Consider the following 23,997-nt stretch of genomic DNA (forward strand, 5'->3'; position numbering starts at 1 on the left):
AGCCAAGGGGGTGTTGAAATGAAGTGAATGCAAAGCATAGATTAAGTATAAATATGAAAGTAAAATACAATAGACCAATATTATCGAATTAAAACTCAAGTATCCTATTACATAACTTCTTTATTTATGTAATTTTTTTTAATGAGATTTAAATAAAGAAAATTTATTAAATTCATCCGGGAGTAATAAATGAATGTCTATTGTTTTAAAAAATATTTAATTTCTATTAATGTTAGATTGTTGTAATAATAATAATTTAATAAGATAATATGTGATATTATAATAATAATTAATTTTTAAAATATTTTTTACTTAAAAATATCCCAAAATATTAATTAATTTAAATTATTTTTAATATTAATACATCAAAATTATTATTATTATCATAACTTAATTTTAAATTTTTTAAAAAATATATAAATAATAAAATAAAAAATAAAAAATTAAAAAATTAAATTAAAACAACATAAATTAAAAGTTTAAGTACTAATAAAAATTAAATTATAAATTTAAAAATCAATTTGACTAAAAATTAAAAGAATTAATAAATTTAAAAATTTAATTAAACTTTAATCTAATTAATTAATACAATAAAAACTTAATTAAAGAAATAGTAAATTTTTGTGTTGATTTGAGTTGAAATTACAAGAAATTAATATCTAAGAACCAAAATGAATAAGTAAGGGGTACTTGGGGAGTTTAATTGATTTTATCAAGAGTAATTTGAAAAACAAAAAAGTTGAAAAATCGTTTGAATTGATTAAATTGAAAAGCAATGACTGTTTTGTAAATGATGCTGAAATCAAAGATCAGGGATCAAATTGGAAATAACCATTTTAGTCGAAAACGGCGCCGTTTAACTTCCGATTCAACAGGAAACTCACGTCTCTACTCCACCAACAGATGGCATCCCCCACGTTCCGCGGGGGGGCGGGCCGGGGGGAACGACCACCGCAGGGCAGAGAACGAAAAGAAAATAAACCCAGAAAAACGAACAAGACAGAAGAGGACCAGGGGAGCAATAGACACGGACGAGCCAAATACAAAAGGGGGAGAAAAACGAAAACACAGAGACAAGGGAAGCCAGAGAACAACACAGGGGTGAGAGGAACACAGACGCGAAGGAGGGGAGAAAACCCACGAACAGAAAAATACAAAGAAAAAGACATTACAGAGAGAGAGAGACAGACACAGGAACGAAGAAAAACAAAGGAAGAACAAGGGAAGGCGAAGAGGAAAACAAGACACAGAGGATACAGCGTTCCGTCAGCCTGCGCACCATCATCGGCTTCTTCTCCAGCAGGGCCAGGTAAGTCTCTCCGCACTCTTTCCCCGTCTTGCAATTTAATTCACTTGTCATAGACAATTTTAATTCACCTCCTATTGTTTGTGCACGTGCCTGCAGTGATCGGCCGGGCCGGTTAAGTACAGCTTAAAAAAAAAATAATTACGTATGCATTTTAATTTTTTTATTAATTTATTCACGGAATTATAAATACAAGATATTTTTTTTAGCTACATAATATTTAATTATATTAAAATTTTATTATTAAAAACAAAAATTTATAAATAATTTGTTATGGATTAAGAAATATATTTTAACTTTGTTAAAAAATAAAAAATGATCATAGGATTGAAAATAATAAAATTTTATTTTGATCCTTAATTTATAGAATTTATAATTTCATCCTTTAATTTTTAAAAAATTATAATTTAAATCTTAAAATGTCTTTTAGAATTCTAAATAATATTTTTAGAAAGAGGTTAAAGATAATGAATTTTTATTTAATCCTTATAAAACTGGGGTGAATTTATAAATATATTATGAAAAAAAAATATTTTTAATTTTTTAACTATTTTAATGAACGTCCTTTAAATTTTTCAAATCAATTTAATCATTAGAGTGAACTTCTAACCTTAGCATCAACTTTTATGCATGACCGGCATTGCCTCTTGCGTTTCTTGGGATGGAAGAAGACTATTGCTTATCTGGTCCTTGGAAAAGTGACAAACTTGACTGTAACTTATCCCTAGTCTCTGATCACTTGCTAACGCAACAGATTTGAGCTCTGGCTTTTCCTAGCAACTTCGCACCACAACTAGGCTTTTCCTAGTCTCATGTTGATCGCTCCCACTTTTAAACTACCTTAATTATTTCTAATTTCAATAGGAAATGTATATTTTTGATTTGATTACGACTGTTTGAAAGACTACAAATTATTATTAAAATAAAGTTATTCTTGATTTTTTTTCTCTAATTCTTGTAACTGTTGTGATTCTCTCCTCATCAAACTAAAAATTTCAATTTTTGATCTTAACTTTTTAAATTCAAGAAAAGTAAAAGTAGGAAGTAAATAGTTTTCTCTCGTGTTATTTTTTATTATGATTTATTTCTAGAAAGATAAGAAAAGAAATCATGATTTATAAAAAATTAAAATTTATGTTGTTAAAATTGATTCATGATTATTATGAGTTTAAGGTTAAGTAATAAATTTTTGAGGTATTTTTAGAAATAAAAATTTATAAAATGATTTGTTATAGGTTAAGAAATATGTTTCAACTTTCTTGGAAAATAAAAAATGATCTCGAGGTAAAAAATAATAAAATTTTATTTGAATCTTTCATTTATAAAATTTATAGTTTAGTTTCTAAATTTGAGTCTTAAAACATATTTTAGAATTCTAGGCAATATTTTTATGTTGTTAAAAATGATAAATCTTAATTTAATAATTAATTAATTTAATTTTTATTTATTCTCTATAAAATTCAAGTTAATTCAATACACCACAGTTTTAATATTAAAAAAAATTATTTTAAATGTCGGTATAAAATTCAGGTTAATTCAATACACCACAGTTCTAATATTAAAAAAAAATTATTTTAAATTTTTTAACCGTTTTAATAGACGTGCTTTAAATCTTCCTTCATTCCATGTAGAGCCAATATGGTAAGAATGGGGCTTGACTTCTAACCGTAGCATCAACTTTTATGCATGACCGGCATTACCAGTTGCATTTCTCGGGATGGAAGAAGACTTGCTTATCTGGTGCTTCGAAAAGTGACAAACTTGACTGTAACTTATCCCTAGTCTTTGATTACTTGCTAACGCGACAGATTTGAGCTCTGGCTTTTCCTAGCAACTTCGCACCACAACATAAAGACCCCACACGGAAAAAACATAAAGGAACCTAGCAACATCAGATTGGCCAAGTCCTTGAAATGTTTTCCACGGCTCAAGTCAATGGAGTAAACTATGCAGAAATTACTCAAGAGAGCCAAGCCCCAAATTACGTTTTCACGATAACATCATTTGCAGGACAGTGAAGCTCATAAAAATTAAGCCTTTGGAAATGGATCTCTCTGTAGTTTGCTTGTTGATGCTGGTCCTTGTATGTCATGGAGCTGGCCATAACGATACGTTCCAAGAAGCAAAGTGTAAGAAGCATGGTCCGGCCATAAGATTTCCATTCAGACTCGACAAGCAGACAGAGGACTGTGGCTATGATCCTCGGTTTGTTCTATCTTGCAATGAAAGGAACGAAACATTGTTGCAGCTACCATCTTCTGTGACGCTCAACATCAAGAAAATTGACTATAAATTACGGTTAATCATTGCAGCTGATCCAGATAACTGCTTCCAAAGACAGCTTAGAAACTTCAGTTTATCTAAATCTCCTTTCAAATTTGCAGGCCAGTACCGGGATGATTATGCCCTTTTCAACTGTACATCAAAGAATGGAGATTCTTATGGGCGGATACCTTGCCTTGGTGTTCCTGGATATGATATCTATGCCTATAGTTCTAATGATTTCATCGGTGATACAGACCTGACTTCTTGTACCAAGATGTATAATGTTACATCAATTCCATCGGAAATGATTGACGGTGATAATATTCTTCACTTGAATTGGTCAGAACCAGCAGCATGTGTCGGTTGTGAAGAACAAGGCAAGCTCTGCGGATGGAAGACTAACAATACTAAGCTTAAAACTGAATGCTATAAGAAGCCTAAATCAAATGAAGGTACGGTCTGTATTAGATTCTGCTTTAGTTTTCTGCAGCCAATCTAATTCCTTGTGCTTAATTTGGAACTATTGGATGACTCTTTAGTTAAGAAAATCAAATATTTTCACGAGTTCTTCAATTTTAGTTATGAAACATGTAGTTTTCAGTTCAAGTAGGTTGGTTGCTTGATACATGTTGAGATTAGTAAATTCCATAAGATAATAATGATTTATAGTGTTAAAGAACCATCTTAACCCAATAACTTAAACTATTAGATAAAATTTCAGAATATAATTTATATTATTCTCTAACACACTCCCTCAAGTGAAAGCACACTCCCTCAAGTGAAAGCTCTTTGGGTTTAAAACTTGTATATGTCTCTATTACCTTATGTTTAATTTTTATTAAATATATGAGAATAGTGAGATTTGAACTTGTAACCGATTAGTTATTAAAGGTTTAATACCATATCAAAAAATCATCTCAATTCAATAGTTTAAGTTGCTGTTAGGTGATATTTCATAATATAATTTATATTATTTTTTAATATATATATATAAGATACACGAATTATAATTGTCGAATACGTGCTATTAAAGAATCTAATGTTACCATATATTTTCTCTTACAGGCAAAATAAGGAAGATAGAGGGTGCGGGTGAGATTTCTGCAAATTTGGAAATTTAGAATTGTTTCCTTATCTTGCATCTTCTAAACTATCTTGATGAGTTCTTGATAAAGAAATGTTTTGTTTGCAGTTGCAACTGTGGGTTCGGTTCTTGTATTGCTGGTATTGTTCGCAGCCTACCGTGTCTACAGCTCTGATAAAGCAGCGAAAAACAATCAGAAAAGGATTGAAAACTTTCTGGCAGATTATAAAGCTCTCAAGCCCGCAAGATACACATATGCTGACATTAAAAGGATTACGGATGAGTTCAAGGACAAGCTGGGTCAGGGAGCATATGGAACTGTGTTTAAAGGAAAGCTTTCCGATGAGATCTTTGTTGCTGTGAAGATCCTGAACAACTCAACAGGAAACGGAGAAGAGTTCATCAATGAAGTGGCAACAATGGGAAAGATCCATCACGTCAATGTTATACGCTTAGTTGGTTACTGTGCTGATGGATTTCGAAGAGCTCTGGTCTATGATTACCTGCCAAATGAATCATTAGAGAAGTTTGTATCTTCAGAACATGGAGAAACCTCCAGTCTTAGCTGGGAGAGGCTTCAGGATATTGCTCTTGGCATGGCTAAAGGCATCGAATATCTTCACCAAGGTTGTGATCAGCGAATCCTCCATTTCGACATCAAACCTCATAACATCTTGTTAGATGACCATTTCAATCCAAAGATTTCTGATTTCGGTCTAGCAAAGCTGTGCTCCAAGGATCAGAGTGCCGTGTCCATGACTACAGCTCGAGGAACCATGGGGTATATTGCACCTGAAGTTTTCTCTAGGAACTTTGGGCTTGTTTCCTACAAGTCTGATGTTTATAGTTTTGGAATGGTGTTGCTTGAAATGGTCGGAGGGAGGAAGACTATCGATGATAAGTTAGAGAACAGCAACCAAATCTACTTCCCAGAATGGGCCTACAACAGCCTGGATAAAGGAGAAGAGCTGAGAATCAGAATTGAAAAGGAGGGGGACGCGCAAATAGCAAAGAAGCTGACTCTTGTGGGACTATGGTGCATTCAGTGGCACCCCGTGGATCGTCCGTCCATGAATACTGTCGTGCAAATGTTGGAAGGAGAAGGAGACAAGTTAACAGTGCCTCCTAGCCCTTTTGCTTCTGCAGGTCCCGGGAGAATGCACGCAAATATGCCGGGGAGACCTCATTATCAAGCGTTGGAAGTGATCTCTGAAACAGAGTAAGCATACAATGATCAAGTAGTCAAGGAGAAGGGCAACGCAAACATATCTGCAGACAGTGAGGGTGTGTAATATTTGTCCAACTGAAAGCAAGTCATGTAATATAATCTTCGTACATTGAACAATGATGGTGTTTGGATGTATTACTGACGCCAATATGATCAATGCAAACTAAGTATAAATATTTGAACTTTATTCTTTTGGTTCTCAAAGTGATAAGAATGGCTGTCATTTCTTGAGTTCGATTTTTACTCCTTCCCCTAGTTTGGAAAAAGCCTATGATACCAAACTACTGTTTATAATGAATTTTTCACCAAGAATATCACCTCTGCTTATGGCAGGCATTTGCTTGTTCATTAAAAAAAAAGAATAAAAACTCGTGCTCATATAGAAATTCCCACAAACATTTTTTCTTCACGTCGATTGAGTATTTTTTTTGGGAATAGAATCATGCTTCTCATGCTGAAGTTCTTTCAAAAGATACTAAAAAGAACTAGAATGACATTGAGTCAAATGTTCGAGATATCTTGTTCAATACCTTGTGTTTTGAGAAGTCACGGAAGGAAAACAAAACTCTGAATATTCTTTTATCTTTATATTATGAACATGATTATTTCTTGGCCCTTCATACTTGAAAGCCTCTGACCTGTAATTTTCTCAAAGATAATTTGTAATTTTCCCAAAGATAATTTGCAAACGGTGACCATTTTACTCATTTTTTCTGGAAAGGCTTATTTGATCAACTTTATTTAGAGGTTTGGGAGCCACATACCCATGCCCCTGTGATGAATGACTTGGCATGAATATCTAAAGAACAAAAATTGTCTGATGCTGATCGCTCTCACTTTTGAACTAGCATTTATGCTTCTAATATTCACAGGGGACGAATCTTTTTTATTTGATTACGACTGCTTTGGAGACTGCGAATTATCATCAAAATAAAGATATTCTAGAATTAAAATATCGTATATCAAGTACAGTAAAGACCAGACAACTATTCAGCGGAACCATCGCATATGGACTTATAAATACAGGAACATGTCCTTCCAAAAAGCGGAACATTCCTCAGTTTACATTTGAGAATAAGAATCTGCATTATCATTTACCCTAACTAAGCTTGTAGCCTACTCTTTTTTCACCAGAGTTGCATCCCCTAATTGCTCTGCAGATGCGTCGGGAAATTCTCCCTACAGCCAGTAATTCCCCACAACTCTTCGAAGGTAAATATCTAAAGTTACTGCTGCCAACCATATTGTTGGTTGCGGTTTCCTCCCATCATGTTTGAGCCACGCCCAGCACCGGAACCACCGTATGGACCACCTTGAGGATAATTTGGAGCACCAACTCCATATCCACTACCTCCTCCTCCACGTGGAGCACCACCAGGCATGCCGGTGGAAGGATATGGTGGGGCTCGTCCTTGTGGAGGATATGGACCGCTGCCATAACCTCCTCCCCCTTGGCCACCATGACTCGGGTGGCTGTATCCCCCACTTGTTCCACCTGAAGGGTATCTACCTGGACCAACTGGAGGTCCACGAGGCCTCCCATAATGTCCGGGACCTGTAACTGGGGGCTGAGAACCATGCATGGACTGATTAGGCCCTGTCCGCATTTGGGGACGTGCCCCAGACTGCTGAACAGGTAGAAGGCGGGAATGCGGCTGTGGATGCTGTAGTTTTTGCCTTTTGGCATTTTCTTCATGCTGTCTTTGTTGCTGGCGCTTTTTTTTTGTCTGAAACTCATGCGATGATTCATATTTTGGTAAACTGGACCAGAAAAAAAGGAAGTGAATCAATAAAAATACCAAGTAACACAGTCCAATAACATGTACTTTAGAATAAAACCAAACCTCTTGGGGTCACATGGTGGTGGGTCAGTCCAGAAATACTCAGCACCAAGTGCATCCTTGGCTGAAATTCTCTGTTTAACAAAAACATCATAAAATGAAATACTCAGCATCAAGTGCATGCTTGGCCAAACCATATAGAGGAACATAATTAATTGATACATGTGGATAATCAGATTTCTTAAAGTGAAACAACAGGTATACATGCACCTGTTATGCTCGTTTATTTGTTTCTTTATTTATTTAACTGATACTATGATACATCTTTTGAAATAGAAATAAATTGCCTATATCAGCTGGTTTTATTTTATAAAAAAATAAATAAATCATTTAAAGAATCATAGAGAAGGCCCTGAATTTACTAAATGAGATACAACAAACAGTAAGCCTGAGAAATCCCATCCATCGAATCACTTTCCCCTTCAAGGTATATCTTTTGAAATCAATAATATTCTGTACTGACCTTTTTGCAATGATCAAATCAATTTAGCAAATTAAATGAATTACTTTTCACATGAACAAAATTACAAACACCAAACCAGTGGTAGGACACAACAGGCATCTGATCAAAATAAGCAATCAAAAACGCCAAGCGGTTTGTGTATTCTTCAGCATAAAATAGAGAGATATCTACTAAAATGATACCTGAGCAGGATCAAGAGCCAGCATCCTCTCCAGCAACTCCAAGGCATGGCGGTCAAAACTGTGACAGAAACACAAGTAAATAGATATCATGGATGCACTTTGACTAATCCAACAACCACACACATCTTGGCTGGTCCAAGTGGTTTGTGTATTCCCCACTTTCCCTAGGATTCAGGTGTTCCCTGCGACGTGAGAGAAAATATACTTGGCCAAGCCAATTACAAGTCCTATATACCAAGAAAAATAATAACAATAACCCAACAACAGTGTCAAATTCCTAAAAAATGGAGATTTAGAAGATAGATTCAATCAAGTTATCTCACTTACTGCCTAAAAACCTCTCTGAGACGTCTCTTCATAGGCCTTGTTGGCTTAAAATTGTTGAACCAAGGAATCTTTGAAACTCCAGGCCAGTTAACCTCATCCGGAGCTCCACACAGCTCAAAAATCTTATTTAGTTGTTCAGGCTGCAGCACTCAACCAGAGATACTTCATGACAATGGTATGATAACTACACCTTTAGTTATGACCATGAACTAAATATAAGCAGCAAATACGCATAAACTTTTCAATAAATTATTATTTCTTTTCTTAATACTAATTAGACAATAGAAATTCCCCAAGAAAAGTCTAATGCCAGCACCACCCTATCAAGCATAATCTATATATAATACAACAACTATAATCTAGCATCTCTAATAGTACATTCCAGAGTTAAGCAACAAATGATTTACCTCATCTTTCCCAGGGAAAATTGGCTTTCCATGCAGAAGTTCAGCAAAGATACAACCAACAGACCACATATCAACAGCTGGACCATACTTTGTCGACCCAAGCAGCAACTCTGGGGGCCTACTCAAAATGGAGAGCTAGCAGGTATTAAGATTATTCTACTTTACTCATTTTTCCAGCCTTTAACTTTTAGCAGGAAAGAACCAGTCTATATTATTCTAAGTTCAAGGTGGCATATTTATTGTTTACCTGTACCATAAAGTAATAACACGATTCGTAAGATTTGATTGGTGCTCATTTGAGAATGACCGGGCAAGCCCAAAATCAGCAAGCTTCAGATTACCCTCATTGTCGATAAGAAGATTAGATCCTGCATTAAAAACAAGATTTCGGGCCTCAAGAGGTGAAAAACAAGATCCAATAGTAAGTTAGCTTGCTTTAACAGCTACCTTTAATATCTCTATGAAGCACTTGATTTATGTGACAATAGTGCAGCCCTGTTAGAAGCTGCCTCATGTAGCACTGCAAGAGAAATAAGCAAGAGTTAGATAGAAAAGGACAAAGCAAGAGAGGGCAAGAACTGCTACACATGATATTCTTACTGTCAAGAAAAAAGGAAGTACATTAGGTTCTATTAGAATACCTTAATCTGTGGAACTGTAAATCTAATCCCAGGACGATCAGCAAGACCTGTCAAATCATGGTCCATGTATTCGAAAACCATGTAAATCCCACCTTTATACTTGTTATCATCTGTAAACAAAGTCAGAAATCAACAACCCTTAATTTCAAATAAGACAACATTTTGCAAAACAGACAGAGACCCATTGATAGGCAATGCACATGCAAAGTAGAGCACTTGCCTGGCTTTCCTTGATCATCTTTCTCAGGGCCTGAAAACAGTCACACAACATAAGATATCTGAAGTAAACATATAAACAGTACAGTTTGAGGTGAATAAAGAATGCAGCACAAGTAACTAAGAGTATTCATAGCATTACCTTGAGATGTCACTATCTCTTTCAGCTTAATAACATTTTCATGGTGTAGCTTCTTCAGAATTTTGATTTCCCGTATGGCTGTTATAGGAAACTACAAAAATACAAGTATTGTTTAACATTACCTTGAGATATCACTATCTCTTTCAGCTTAACAACATTTTCATGATGTAGCTTCTTCAGAATTTTGATTTCGCATATGGCTGTTAATAAATGTTTTATTAAACAGTCCATTCTATTAGCCCCTTGAAAGTTTAAGATTGTTGGTAGAAAATACAAAATCTACAAGTTCAGCTGGAAGCTACGGATGATTTACCATCAGCATCGTCTTACAAAATCATGTGCTCAAAATCACGAATTACCAATTGATCTATCTATACAAATAAATATATTTAACAAGAAAATAAAACGCACCCCTTCTCTCTCATTGTCCATTCTTATTTTCTTCAAAGCAACTATTTCACCTGTCTTTATTTCCCTAGCCATGTAAACCTGGCTGCAAGAAGAAAGCGAAGCACGCAAGTGCAAGTCAAGTTCCTGCTATCACTGTCAACAATCACAAGAGAGCAAGTACAAGAAACAAGAATTCTAGAGCAGAAACTAAAAGATCAAGCTATAGCACAAAAAAATATTTTTTTCCTTCATTGTCTTTATTCAGGCAATCAAACATGCTTGAAAGCTCCACTTCAATAATCTAATAATATTTTGCATGCATAATAAGAAACAAGAATATAAAGGCTATTACAATGAGAATTTTAGCTCAATGGTATTCTTGCAAAGAAAGTTGGGCTAAGACTCAAAGTCCCAGCTTTGACAATACAGCACTAATCTCAAATATGCATGTTTTATGATGATTTTTCTTCTTTTTTCTATTGATCTTTTATGTTACTTTTTGCTGTATCTTTGAAAGCTAGGGTTAATTTCTCTAAATATTTTGTCAGTAACTTATTACATATATAACAATTATACAAATAAACATCTAGCTTGCAGGAATGATACAGCCATGGGAAAATGATTTCTCCAGTCATTTCAAAAATATTTCCAAAGTCAATAATTTAGATTCTTAAGTGATTTCCACATGGAATAGCAGCTAGTGTAAACTTTATTCTTGATAGCTCAGCTAAATTGCTGTTAGGTCAACAATTTGTTTTGGGATTTTATTTTTTGCAAGGGCATATGTGTAAAACTTCTTCCCTTTCCTGCGGGAAGGGGGTCAGTTTGGAATTTAGTAGTGCTAAAGATTTTCAGGAAATTCCGAGTCTTGGGCTTTTCTTTCACTAATATGTTCCATTAAACCTACTGGTATTATGAATATTAATCCTATTTAGGAAAAGGATGAGTATATCAGTCAATTTCTTGAGACATCTAAATTCTAATACCAAAACTATGACCTTTTGGTTTGATGTCGAAACTTGAAACCATGTGTAACTGATGGGTTTTCTATCATCCCCCCCTCCCCTGTTTTTATCACTATTTCTTGCTAAAAAATTCCAGCAACCTACCACAAAACATCCTATTTGCTTAAAACATCTCCCAAATATAGTCACATTCAATTATGAACCTTCCACTCTCTCTCCAAAAATTTATACTTGAAAGAATGAAGAATAGTTCAATCCAAGCAAGGTTCAGATGATGAAATTTTCTTTGTTTCATCATGGAGTCTTTTGAGGGATAACCCTAACGAAATATACAAAGTGGTCAGGTCAGCATGATCTTCTATTCAAGTAGTCCTTAACTTGTCTCCTAGGAAGAATATGTTATTCTCCATTTTTGTTCATTATCCTTTTCTCTATCTTATCGAGGTTTCTTTTTCTAACAAGCCAAAAACTAGCTAACGTTATGCTTAGCTAACCACAAGATAAAGCAAAGGCAGACCACTCCAAATACCTTAAATCATGTTTAATCACTTACAACACCTCAAAGACCAAACTCGTGATTCCAAGGAGACACAAGCATCACAAAATACCAATAACACATGAATCAACATAATTGGCAAAATCCATGTAGCACATCAAATTTTGATCTCTCCAATATATCCCCAAAGCAAACATTAATATCCAATCAACAACCTCTTAAGACATCCGATAGAAAAACATTTTAAAGCAAGTAATGCTTTGAAGCCTGAAAAAAGTTTCTAGCAAATTGATCTCAAATACGGACATTAATAGATGACTAGAAAGTTGCATCGAATTATCGCTGCTTCCATTGCCTGTTTTCATGATGGTTTCATTAAAAAGTTCTTGAAACAGAGCATTACTCTTTTAAAACCCAACGCCATAGACCCCTAGTTTACCCTACATGCCCGAAACCCTACTACCCACAAGTTAAAAGAAGCAATACTGAGACAATATCTAGCACAAGATTGTTTCCTGAACTTGAAAAGAAAAAAATAAAAAAGCACAAAACCCTAGTCTCTGTATATGCCTGTAAACCCTGATGCGAAATTTCTATACCCCACAACGCCAACAAAAGAAAACCTTTCTTTCTCTAAATGCTTGCAAGCCCTGATACTAAATTTCCAGACCCAATTGAAACTCAACACCCACAAGCTAAAAGAAAGAATCTTTACTGCAAAAAATTGAGTCCATAATATTGTTTATTGGAGATTAGTACAATTTAAAAGAACCCAAAAAAATCCAAACTTTAAAGACAAGAAAAAAAGAGGAGATTTGATAAACTGGACTGACCCATAAGTGCCTTCACCAATCTGTTCTAATTTCTCAAAACAATCAACGCTTCTCGAACCCCAATAAGGTGATTCTGTCAGGTTAAGTTGGCCTGGCGCTGCTAATGCTCCTGCTGCGGCCATTTTTTTTTTTTTTTGCTCTCTCTCGCTCTCTTTCAGCACCCAAATATATTCAGAAAGGTAAGAGCTTGCGTTTAATGAGAGAGAAGGTCGGTGAAAGATTTTTTGTGTTTCTTTCAGGGTCGTTTCTTGAAAATCAGAGTACAGAAACGTCCCTAAAAGAAAACTAATGTTCAATTTGAGTTCTTTTAGATTTAAATTTGAGTTTTCTTTTATTCTTTGTGGACTTCTATTTCCTGTGTTGTTAAAAATAACCCTTCGAACAAAAACTTTTACTTTCTCAAATAATCCAAATAAATAAATAAATAAATAAAATTCAACCAATATATTTGGAATTTAACTCTTCTAACGGGTCGCAAGCAGCTATTTTAGCCTATAAATATATTAAAGAGTAGACGGAAAAAATTGATGGTGTTTTTTGAATTTTAATTTTTTATACTCAAAATTGGAAATTTTTTTTATTTATTTACTTTATTTACTATTCTAATGGGTCATGCAATTTTTTTATTTTTTTTAAGAGATTGTTGAGGCACCATTGCGTTGGACGCAATTTTTTCTTGTGAATTTTTGCCAAAATTTTATTAGTTAAAACTCTCTTTCTTTGTTTATAAAAATATATATTCATATTTTTTATTCGTGACTTGGTTTTTGAACAAGAATTTATCATGATTTGAGAAATAGATTTTAATAAAAAAATAAAAAAGTTATTTCTTGATTATTTTTGTATGATTGTATGTAAAAATATAAAAATAATTAATTTGAAAGAACTAAAAAAAAATTCAGAATAAAAAATTAAAAATAAATATTTTATTTATATTGAATATTCTTGAAAAATATTTAAAATAAATTATGCATATTAAAGTTCATATATAATTATTTATAAAATAATCACTAATATTATTCAAAAAGTATTGTATAATCATGTGATTTTTTTAACTATTTTATTAAAAAAAATTATTTTAGAATATAAAAATAAAAATTAAAAATAGACCAAGAGAGCCTAGGCTTAAAAGGACAAGCTAGACATAATTTGGCCTCAAAATGCACACTAGCATGTCTTTTTTATATAAAAAAGTTATTGATGTGTTTTATTTATTTATTTAGTAGATATGTTATTTTGCCATGAACAATTAAAGTTTTAGTGTTTTTTAAAAAAAAGTTAATCTCAACTTATTTTTATCTAAAAATACATTTCAAAAACCTATATGACACTATTTTCAAATACAAAACACATTATAATTAGTCTAAAACCTCAAAATCAAATCAAATTAAATCAAAATATATTTTTTGAATTCCAACTACTTTTTCAAGCATGATTTAAGGCTCAAATTATTTTTTATTGAACTCTTTTCTTTAAGATGAATCCAATAACTCTAATATTGATATTTTTTTACGATCAATCAAAAATTATCTCTTCTCTTTTTTCAACCCCCTTCAAATATTAAAGATTGAAATATAATAAAAATAAAGTTTTATAATCAAAACATAAAATTTGAAAACTATTGAGACCAAAATATGACTAAAATGCAAAAAAGATACACCTAATAAACAGTGTAGGGAATAGATATTTACAAGTGTGTGGGCAATCCGCCTATATATTTTTTGTTTTGTGTTATGCTGAGAGAATCCTCATTTTCTTATATTAAAACATGGAATTCATGGCTAAATATTCATGAAAAAAAATCTTTCAGCTGCTTAAGGTGGCAGCTTTATTTTTTTTGTTATTTTTGCACATGGATTTATAATAGGATTGTAGCGTGTAACAAATAAAAAAAAAATTAAAAAAAAAACAAAACTTGGTTGGGCCTAAGCCAAATCGAGTTTGATGCTCGGTTGGGTTAGAACCCAACCAAGTATATAATATCTTTTATATATCTTTTATTATATTATATATTTTTTATTGTATATACTCACATTTTACTATAAATTCACACAATAAAATTATTATTTTTATTTTTATTATTTAAATCTTATGACATGCTTTCAAGAGTAATATGGTATTTTCTGGATGATGCATTTGCTATACCAAGATTAAATAGGGGTATAAAAGTTTTTTGACTTTTTGTTTGTACAATGTAATGTCTAAAACACCCTTAAAAATTAAATTTTTTTAATTGTTAGGATAAGGGTGTATTTGATTTTTTCTCCTTCTTAACACAATATAATTACTAAAATGCCCTTTGAATAACAATAATCAATAGTTAAGATTGAGGGGCTTTTATGATTTTTTTTATTAATATCATTTAAAGTCAAGGGCACTAACATATTTGCATTAATTAATTAATTAAATAAAAATTATTAACATGTAGGAGATTCTCAAGCCTTTTAAGCAACTTTCACATGTCAAAAAAAAGTTAATCATCATCTCTTCAAAAAAATAATATAGAAGCACATCCACTAAAACAACGTATGTAAACCATATCATAGTAATTAAATAGTCATATGATCCCCCTTTCTCTCTCCCCCTTCCTTTTGGAAAAGTCCTAGTCCAACTAAATTTAAGAGTAGCCCTCTATTTTTCTTCTTATTTTAATTATGGTCTTCATTGTTTTGAGTACTCTTTATATGTTTTTAATTTTTTTAATTTTTTAATTTTTAATTTCATTTTTTAGAATTTTATTCAATTTGGTATTTATATCAAATTTGATTCTCATTTATTTTTGTTATTTAAAAAAAATTGTTTTTGATTTCCTCCTTAATCATATGATTTTCATGTGATTTTAACTCTTAATTTTTTAATTGTTATTTTTTTTTTGTTCCTTTCTTGAAATTGATTTTTTTTCAGTGTTATTATTCATCATTCAATATTTTATTTATTTAGAATTGAGCTTTGCTATTTATTTTTTTCAGTGATCCCGATCTCATAACTCGGTTCACAAGTATAAAACTTTAACTTTGATAATATCAATATTATTTTTATGTATTTTTCTCCACTGATTTTATTTTTTGATTTTATCATTTAATATTGAGTTTATTAAAAAGTAAACATCTTTATTTATTACTTTCTATGATAATATCTTGCCTTGTACTCTAGGTCCCATATTTGTTATGCTAGTTTGTATTAACCTAAGGCTTTTATATTATTTTTAATTTTTATTTTAAATTTATTCTTCATTTTTTAATTGTTTTTTTATTATTTTCCCACAAGTTTTTCATACCTGCTTAGACGGGGTGGGGCCTTTATTATTTTTTTGTTGTTCTTCTTCTTCTTCTTCAATTTATGTTAGTCTTTTGGCATTAAGGTTTATTTATAATTGAGTCATAGAATTTTCTTTTGCTTTAACATATGTTGACAAGACTTTAAAGATTACAAAAGAAATCGACTTGATCCATGAAGAAACATGCCCACACACACACACACACACACACGTGCGCATATATGCACACATACATATGTGTGTGCGTATATATATATTATTGCATTTCATTTGATATTGTTTTTTGAAAACTAGAGTCCATAAAAGCTCTATGCACACACACATATATATATGTGTGTGTGTGCGTATATATATATTATTGCATTTCATTTGATATTATTTTTTGAAAACTAGAGTCCATAAAAGCTCTTGAAAAAAAAAATATTCAGTTGGGACCTTTTGGGTTTAAATTTGAGTATTCTTTTTATTTTTTGTAGACTTTTATTTCTTATGTTGTTCAAAATAATCCTTCTCTGTAAAGAAAAAAATTACTTTACAATAATCAATAAAAATTCATGAAAAAAAATTCAACCAAAATCTTTAAAATTTAATTTCTTTCAAAAGATAAAACTGAAACATGTTTTGGGCCTATGCTTCATTACGGGTCGAATAAAAAACATATAATTACATTAAAATATAAATATTTTTATTTTTACCTACATGCCTATGAAATATATGAAATGATGATTAAAAACTTGACTAGCATATCTGAATAAATTAATTAACCATCATAAGTGTTAATAAATAAAAAGAAATTGGCGTGATATTTTCAACAAACAACAAAAATGATAATTTAATTAAAAAAAAAACCTCCATCATTTTAGTTTTGTCTAACCCTAACTTAAATGTGAAAATAAAGAACTGCTAAAGGATTAACGAACACGATCATAATGAGTTAACCTAACTGAATATTTATTTTTCTTTTTCATTCTCTTATTTTTTTTCCTGACTAAATCTTTATTAGATCTTAATTTACCGCAGATCAAGTTAAATCTAAAAATAAATAAAATAAATATAAAAGAATTTAAACTAAAACTTTAAAAATATATCATACTGTATTGGTTTTAGTCAATTTTAATTAACAAAAACAAACTAGAACCTAACTCAAAACATGATCCCAATTAGCCATAATTTTTTTAAGGTAAGTGATACAAAATGATAAAATTTTATTATTTTTGTTTTAAGTTAAATAAAAAAATAATGAATGGTCAAATTGTATTTTGTTTTTAATTTAGGGGGTAAATGCATTAAAAAAAGTCTTAGATGTTGTGTCATAACTCATCGAACCCGTAATCCATGCCAAAGACTAAATTAGGTCTAATAATATATTTTTTTATTAAATTTATGTTTTACCTTAGTAAATAATAAAAAAGAATTGCAAAAGAAACCCCATAAAAGAGCCTAATTGCATGGGCCTGATGGCTCAACGTGTCTGGACCTATTAAAAAAAGAGCTAAGGCCTGTTCATCTGAACCTTATATTTTTAATATTTTTAAGGGGTGAATGACATGTTGTTAGTTTTTTTATTAAAAAATAAATAAATCAGGTCAGGCACTACTTGTTTACTCAAAATCAAGCCACAACAATGGTGTTAGCTGAAAAATTAAGATAGAGCTAACTCATTTTAATCAAGAAAACACCATCACAAGACTTGAAAAATAATTCATCAACCTAAAATACTCTAAAAATAGCCTCAAAACATGAAATCAAACTGGGTTAGTTTTTTCCTTGATTTTAATTTATTTTTTAGGTAATATTAAGGTTTGAAACTACTAGCATTGAATATTCTCATTAAATAAAACTTATGAATACCAATACTAACCAATTTGGTAGCTAGAATATGCAAAAACAATAACTTTTTTTTTTATGATGGAATCCAGCAAAAACTTCTCTCTTTAAAAAACTAGGGACTTAAAAATAATAAAAATAAAGTTGTTTATCAAAATTAAATTTAAAAAAAATTAAGTGATTGAAAATGTTTAATTTTATAAATTAAAAGATTAAAATTTATTTTTTATACGAAATTTAAACGCATCACTTATATTTATGTTTTTTTTAAGTTGGTTTTTTATCTTTTAATTTTATCACTGGTCAATAAATTTAAAGCAATTGAGTGCTAATCATGTAATTAAAAGACATAAAAAAATAATTAAAATATAAAAAAAATAAACATTGTTTTAGCCCAGAAAATTATGTGAGTGTGTGATCGAATATTTTTCACAACTCAAACACTCCCCTCAGCTTTAGCTTGTGTAAAAATTATTAAAAATGATTTTTTTAAGCAATAATAATTATGTCAAATGCTCTACATAGGATACCGTAATTTAAATTTTTTAATCATTGAATTGTAAGTAAAATAAATAAAAAAAATCTAGTAAAAAATATCATAACTAAATTAAAATGCACGTTACACTTACTTTTTTACCCCATATGTTCTGTAGAGGATTTTAAGAAAAAATAAATAAATTAGTAATTATCACAGAAATAATGTGAAAGTATGTGAATTTTTTAAAACGGTTATTGTGTCAGTAAATTGAACAACAAATTAAATAGTTGGTAGAAAAAAATAAAAAAATAAAACTTATCTGTTTCCTTTTAGGAAAAAAATACTATATATTAATGGGTGTATACGATTATCCCTTTCTTTAAACAAAAAAACCGTACATAAAAGTTCCATTAAACACAAATAAATAATTATAGCAATAAATTTTAACCCCATTAATCAACTAAACATAGCCTAAATTTAATAGAAAGCATGGAAGTATTTCAAAATTGGAAATAGTTTTTAAAAGGAAGAAATGAGTAAACAAATATTGGTTCTTGAACTAACTTAGACAATGACTGGCTGTTGAACCAGGAAGAAATTATTAAACCATTTTAATTTATATTATTTTTTTTTAATTTCATCATTATATTTTATTTAACAATTATATTTTTTTTATTTACATTTTTTTTCTCTAACTAGTTAAAATTCATGACTTAATTTTCATAATACCAATATTGAATTACATATATGATTTTATTCAAGTTATTGAAATACATTGGTAAAACCTTGGTCTAATTATATCAATTTATTTGTATGCCTTTGTATAAAATATTTCTTCCATACTTAACAAAGCCGGTCTTTCCTGTAAAAACCCATAGAAACCTTTCTGTAAAACACGTCCAAGTTCTTAGTTCATAACACCAACCGATGGAGAATCTTTCGTACGTGCTTTCTCATTCTTTTCCTAATTGTTGAATCTTTCTTCATTTCGTTGTCTTTCTATCAAACTAAAATACGCTATAGTCAAAACAAAATTTATTAGCATTCTGTTGATTTAAATTTAATAGAAAGCATGGAAGTATTTCAAAATTGGAAATAGTTTTTAAAAGGAAGAAATGAGTAAACAAATATTGGTTCTTGAACTAACTTAGACAATGACTGGCTGTTGAACCAGTAAGAAATTATTAAACTATTTTAATTTATATTATTTTTTTTATTTCATCATTATATTTTATTTAACAATTATATTTTTTTTATTTACATTTTTTTTCTCTAACTAGTTAAAATTCATGACTTAATTTTCATAATACCAATATTGAATTACATATATGATTTTATTCAAGTTATTGAAATACATTGGTAAAACCTTGGTCTAATTATATCAATTTATTTGTATGCCTTTGTATAAAATATTTCTTCCATACATAACAAAGCCGGTCTTTCCTGTAAAAACCCATAGAAACCCTTCTGTAAATCACGTCCAAGTTCTTAGTTCATAACACCAACTGACGTCTTACAATCACAGCAAAGATACAATGGGTGAAAAAGCTCTTACGTGCTTTCTCATTCTTTTCCTAATTGTCGATGGAGAATCTTTCGTACGTGCTTTCTCATTCTTTTCCTAATTGTTGAATCTTTCTTCATTTCGTTGTCTTTCTATCAAACTAAAATACGCTATAGTCAAAACAAAATTTATTAGCATTCTGTTGATTACTTTAGTTGAGACACGGCGTGGCTTTCCTCTAGTCCCTCCGTTGGAGAATTGACTGCCGAAAGGAGACCAGCTACCGTAGAGATATTCGACAAGCCTGATCCATGGACCAAGTGTGCTGCCAATGCCTCGAAATTACTGTTCTTGTGGAACTGGAGATTGTGGGTCAGGCAATATAAGCTGCCAAGCTCACCGACCAACCTATCCGGTTACCCTACTCAGTTTGATATCAAACAGAATGTGGTCTCCGATGAAGTCAGCTTGGTCCATGGCCACAATATTGCTGTTCGGATCCAGCCAGATGGTGGGTCAGGGTCGTGTCCGGTTGTAGATTGTGCTCAAGATATTAGCAATATTTTTTTAAAAAAAAGATCCATCCTGTTCGGGTTTTACAACTGTGCTTCAGTCTATTTTTATTGATTCCTACCGTCTTTTGATTTTACTCTTTCGATATGGCATTCTCAACTCTCCCATCCTTGCTTCTTTTCCCTCATGGCTTCTTCAACCTCTGGAAACACAATTCCTCCAGCACGGAGGCCGCTTCTTCAATTATTTAATTTTCCAATTTCTAAATTCCCTCGATTTGTTTCTTTGCTTTGCACGTATTTATTTGTTTTGGTTTGATTTATGAATTTTAAGACATCATATTTTACTTTTCTAGGAAGTCCGCACCTCTTTAAGCAACATTATCATCCCAACCTTTGCGCCTTAAATTTGCATTAAACACAAATAGATGATTATAGAAATAAATTTTAACCCCATTGTTCCCTTAATTAAACATGAGCTACATTCCATGGAAAACACACGAGTATTAGCAACACTCACCATATCTAAATGATCTCTTCGAATTCCTCTTTCTCTAACTACAAACTTTCAAAAAAAAAAAAAGATTCAAGAAAGTAAAAAGAAGCTGGGGAACAGTCCTTTACAGGCATTGTAACTCGTGCAAGGAGTGCAACACAAAACAAAGATTCTCATCAAATTTCAGCCGGTGTCAATCTTTCTGGAGAATATCTGCAAATGGGGCAAGTAGCATTCAACAGCAGCCATTCATCAATGCAATCAGAATGGAAGCAATGCTTGCATTCAGGAATTGTCTTGAGCGTCTCCTTAGGCTTGTACTCACACAAGCATATTGAGCAAGTGTTGTCATCAGGCTTGGGCAACCTTCTGCTCTCACCAAGGACTATTCTGGGATAGGACTCTATTGTTGGTCCATCTAGTCCAGCAATAATAACCCTAGTTTCTGGATTAACGGTGGAATTGATTTCTGGTAGACCTCCTAATGGGTTCCTTCGAGCACACTTCTTTACCCTACCACAGATGAAACACAGGAGACCAAGTAGAATTAATGCCCCTGGTATTCCAGCTGCTAGCGTGATGGCATAAAAAGCTTTCCTATGAACTCCTGATCATAATGTAGACAGTAGATTAGTTCATGGCATGTGTACACTGTTAGGAAGAAGTTTAGAATATTCTAATGGATAGTGCTACAAGACTTTTGATAATGGTAGGCAGGATCCATTGGAGAAAGATATTAGAGCTATATTTGCCACTGATTTTCTCAGGAGAAAGACTACTCCCAATGGAGACGAAGAGCATTATGTAAGCCAATGAGAATAGTCCATGTTCTCCGTGGCATTTGGTTTGAGACCATATGGGCTGAGCACTTGAGCTATATAAAATTTCCTCGTGGGGCCAAATGGGAAAGTGTTGACCAAATGAAGCCATTGGTATAGTTTCTCCAAATGACTGTGTCAACCATCCAAAACTAAGATTGCAATCTAGAAAGTGTTAAATGCGCCATTTCAAGTGAGGAGTGCGTTTCATTTCCTTGGCATTTTTTGGAGAAAGATAATTTATACTCCATCTATAATTGGTCACCATCGATACCCTTGGCAGCCAATCACTAGCCTTGATATTAAATTATCTAGCAGGCTAACCTCACGCAACTAATCTATTATGTATAGATTAATATCCCATCATACAATTAAATTACTAGAATAAGTTGCTTAAGTCAATAGAGATAAGTTGCAATTATGGGTTAAATCTATCGGCACCATCATTCACACCAACCTCTTTAATGCTTTTGTATTTTGATGAATTCTCTAGAATTGATAATGAGTTGATTATTATTAAACGAAAATAACTACAAAAACACACTTAGAGTGGTCAATATTTGAGATTTTATTTAGGGATCTTTAACTCAATTGAAATTCTTATTTGAAATTCTCAAGTTCGAACATGAAGAAAAAAAAGTGGAATATTGAGATTTAAAACGAAAGAGAAAAACCTACTATTTTGTATCCTGAGGTCTATTAATTTAGACCCTCTTGTAAGGGGAAAAAATCTATATGAAAAGAGGTTTCTATGGCTTGATAGTTAGCTTTGAGTTAGCTAGGTTTTGCATTGCAAGCTATCACTAGCTATCTCATTAGCTAGCTTCTTGAAATGGAATCCCAAGGACGTACCATTTGTCATCATAATTATGGCCAAAATTAAGAAAAATAAAATTATATGGGAATTGAATAGGCAAAGATCATAGAGAGTATAAAGCAAATTACCTCGATGTGGAACGTTTGAGCAAACGGTTTCACCAGAGTTGGTCCTAAAGCCGCACCGTCCACCACGCGACTCACACTTTCCGCAGTCAGGTTGATCCCAAGTGAGAAGCAGGTCCTCGCTAAGGTCCGAGGACAAGATTTCTTGATAAAATGGCCACATAACTGGAACAGGAACAATCCTGGTCAAATTACAGGATGAGTTCCATGTCTGTAGAAAATCAACAATCCTTAAAGAAGATGTAGCAAAAACTGTATACGTAGAGCCACTAAGACAAGCTATTGGATTTAGCCCGTATTTCCTATAATCAGAAGATGAGCAATTAAAGAACATGAAGGATTGATAGTAAAGGCCAGAGAAAGGAGAGTTAGAGAGATCAAGCGAGAGAATTCGACTGGGGAGGCAGTTTTCCGGATCATTGATCCATATTTCTTGTTCGGCATAGTCTATAGCTTGAACTCTAAATTTTCCTGATGATGGTAGCTCTAATACGGTCTCATTGGAGCTACCACAGGATATGTCAAAACCTGGAAAACCACATGAACTCGACTGGCGATTTTTAATCCGTAAAGGAAATCGAATCACCGGCTCGTTGCTGCTACAAGCAGTCTTTAAGCAATGATTTTGGCTTGTTGCAGAGTTAAGATAGGAGAGGAAAAGTGAGAGGGAGATGAAGGAGATGACTTTGCTAGTGTACGCCATAAGGCGGAGAAAGTTTGATGCTTTGTGACGTCCATGCACTGGTAAGAGAATATTATATGTAGATACCAATGGTCAAAAACAGATTTCCAAACATTTTCTTGAATGTATATAATTAAATAAATTAAAAATTACTTATTTAACAAAATAAATTTTGAAGATTTATCCTCTCCAACTGAAATAACTATATCTGGATCATGTATTTAATTGGAGTTCAATAATTATTTTTTATAATTGTTTATCTAAAATAAACACTTATAAAATTAATAATTAACCAAAAATCAAGGTATTAGAAAAAAAATCAAACCAAAATAAATTATATTAAATATAAAGTAATGAATTTTTTTAAAAAATAACTAGAAAAAATTAAAAAATCTAATTGTAATATATTAAAAAAAAAAACCCTAGTCTCTCGAGCTTAGATGGTGTAGAGCTCTTGAGCCTTTAGAAAAAGCCTAATTTTTTTAAAAAATAACTAAAACAAATTAAAAAATCTAATTGTAATAGATTAAAAAAAAAGCCCTGGTCTCTCGAGCATAGATGGTATAGAGCTCTTGAGCCTTTAGAAAAAGCCTAAGTGCAATGGTCTGAAGCAGCCAACGACAGGTGCTTTATTTATTTTTTCTTAAAGGGTGGACAATCCTTAATTCTTTGAAA

At 31.9% G+C, this 23,997-nt stretch overlaps 3 protein-coding genes across 5 annotated transcripts; 1 reads left to right on the forward strand and 2 right to left on the reverse strand.

Annotated features, from left to right (window-relative positions):
• The first annotated feature begins 3,106 nt into the window (after positions 1–3,106).
• LOC105109021 (probable receptor-like protein kinase At1g67000) lies at positions 3,107–6,092 on the forward strand. 2 transcript variants are annotated; one of them, XM_011003593.1, is made up of 3 exons: positions 3,115–4,023; positions 4,637–4,663; positions 4,764–6,092. In XM_011003593.1, exons 1-3 carry the CDS (start codon positions 3,351–3,353, stop codon positions 5,876–5,878), a joined length of 1,815 nt encoding a protein of 604 aa, XP_011001895.1. In that variant the 5' UTR covers positions 3,115–3,350; the 3' UTR covers positions 5,879–6,092. The 2 variants fall into 2 exon arrangements, with proteins under 2 accessions (XP_011001896.1, XP_011001895.1); XM_011003594.1 differs by lacking the exon at positions 4,637–4,663 and having other exon boundaries at positions 3,107–4,023.
• Positions 6,093–6,802: 710 nt separating this feature from the next.
• LOC105109023 (cyclin-dependent kinase C-2-like) lies at positions 6,803–13,049 on the reverse strand. Of its 2 annotated transcripts, none has more exons than XM_011003596.1 (12): positions 12,787–13,049; positions 10,514–10,595; positions 10,103–10,193; positions 9,926–9,994; positions 9,745–9,854; positions 9,551–9,623; positions 9,351–9,471; positions 9,104–9,221; positions 8,697–8,836; positions 8,370–8,427; positions 7,728–7,798; positions 6,803–7,644 (listed from the first exon to the last, which is right to left on the reverse strand). In XM_011003596.1, exons 1-12 carry the CDS (start codon positions 12,906–12,908, stop codon positions 7,110–7,112), a joined length of 1,590 nt encoding a protein of 529 aa, XP_011001898.1. In that variant the 5' UTR covers positions 12,909–13,049; the 3' UTR covers positions 6,803–7,109. The 2 variants fall into 2 exon arrangements, with proteins under 2 accessions (XP_011001898.1, XP_011001899.1); XM_011003597.1 differs by having other exon boundaries at positions 9,965–9,994; positions 12,787–13,048.
• Positions 13,050–20,797: 7,748 nt separating this feature from the next.
• Positions 20,798–23,363, reverse strand: LOC105109022 (putative RING-H2 finger protein ATL21A). The gene is made up of 2 exons (XM_011003595.1): positions 22,644–23,363; positions 20,798–21,487 (listed from the first exon to the last, which is right to left on the reverse strand). The coding sequence occupies exons 1-2, from the start codon at positions 23,341–23,343 to the stop codon at positions 21,057–21,059; spliced, it is 1,131 nt and encodes a 376-aa protein (XP_011001897.1). The 5' UTR covers positions 23,344–23,363; the 3' UTR covers positions 20,798–21,056.
• Between the last annotated feature and the right edge of the window lie 634 nt (positions 23,364–23,997).

The sequence above is a fragment of the Populus euphratica genome, unplaced genomic scaffold (assembly GCF_000495115.2).
Source record: "Populus euphratica unplaced genomic scaffold, PopEup_1.0 scaffold204.1, whole genome shotgun sequence".
In the NCBI taxonomy this organism is placed as follows: domain Eukaryota; kingdom Viridiplantae; phylum Streptophyta; class Magnoliopsida; order Malpighiales; family Salicaceae; genus Populus; species Populus euphratica.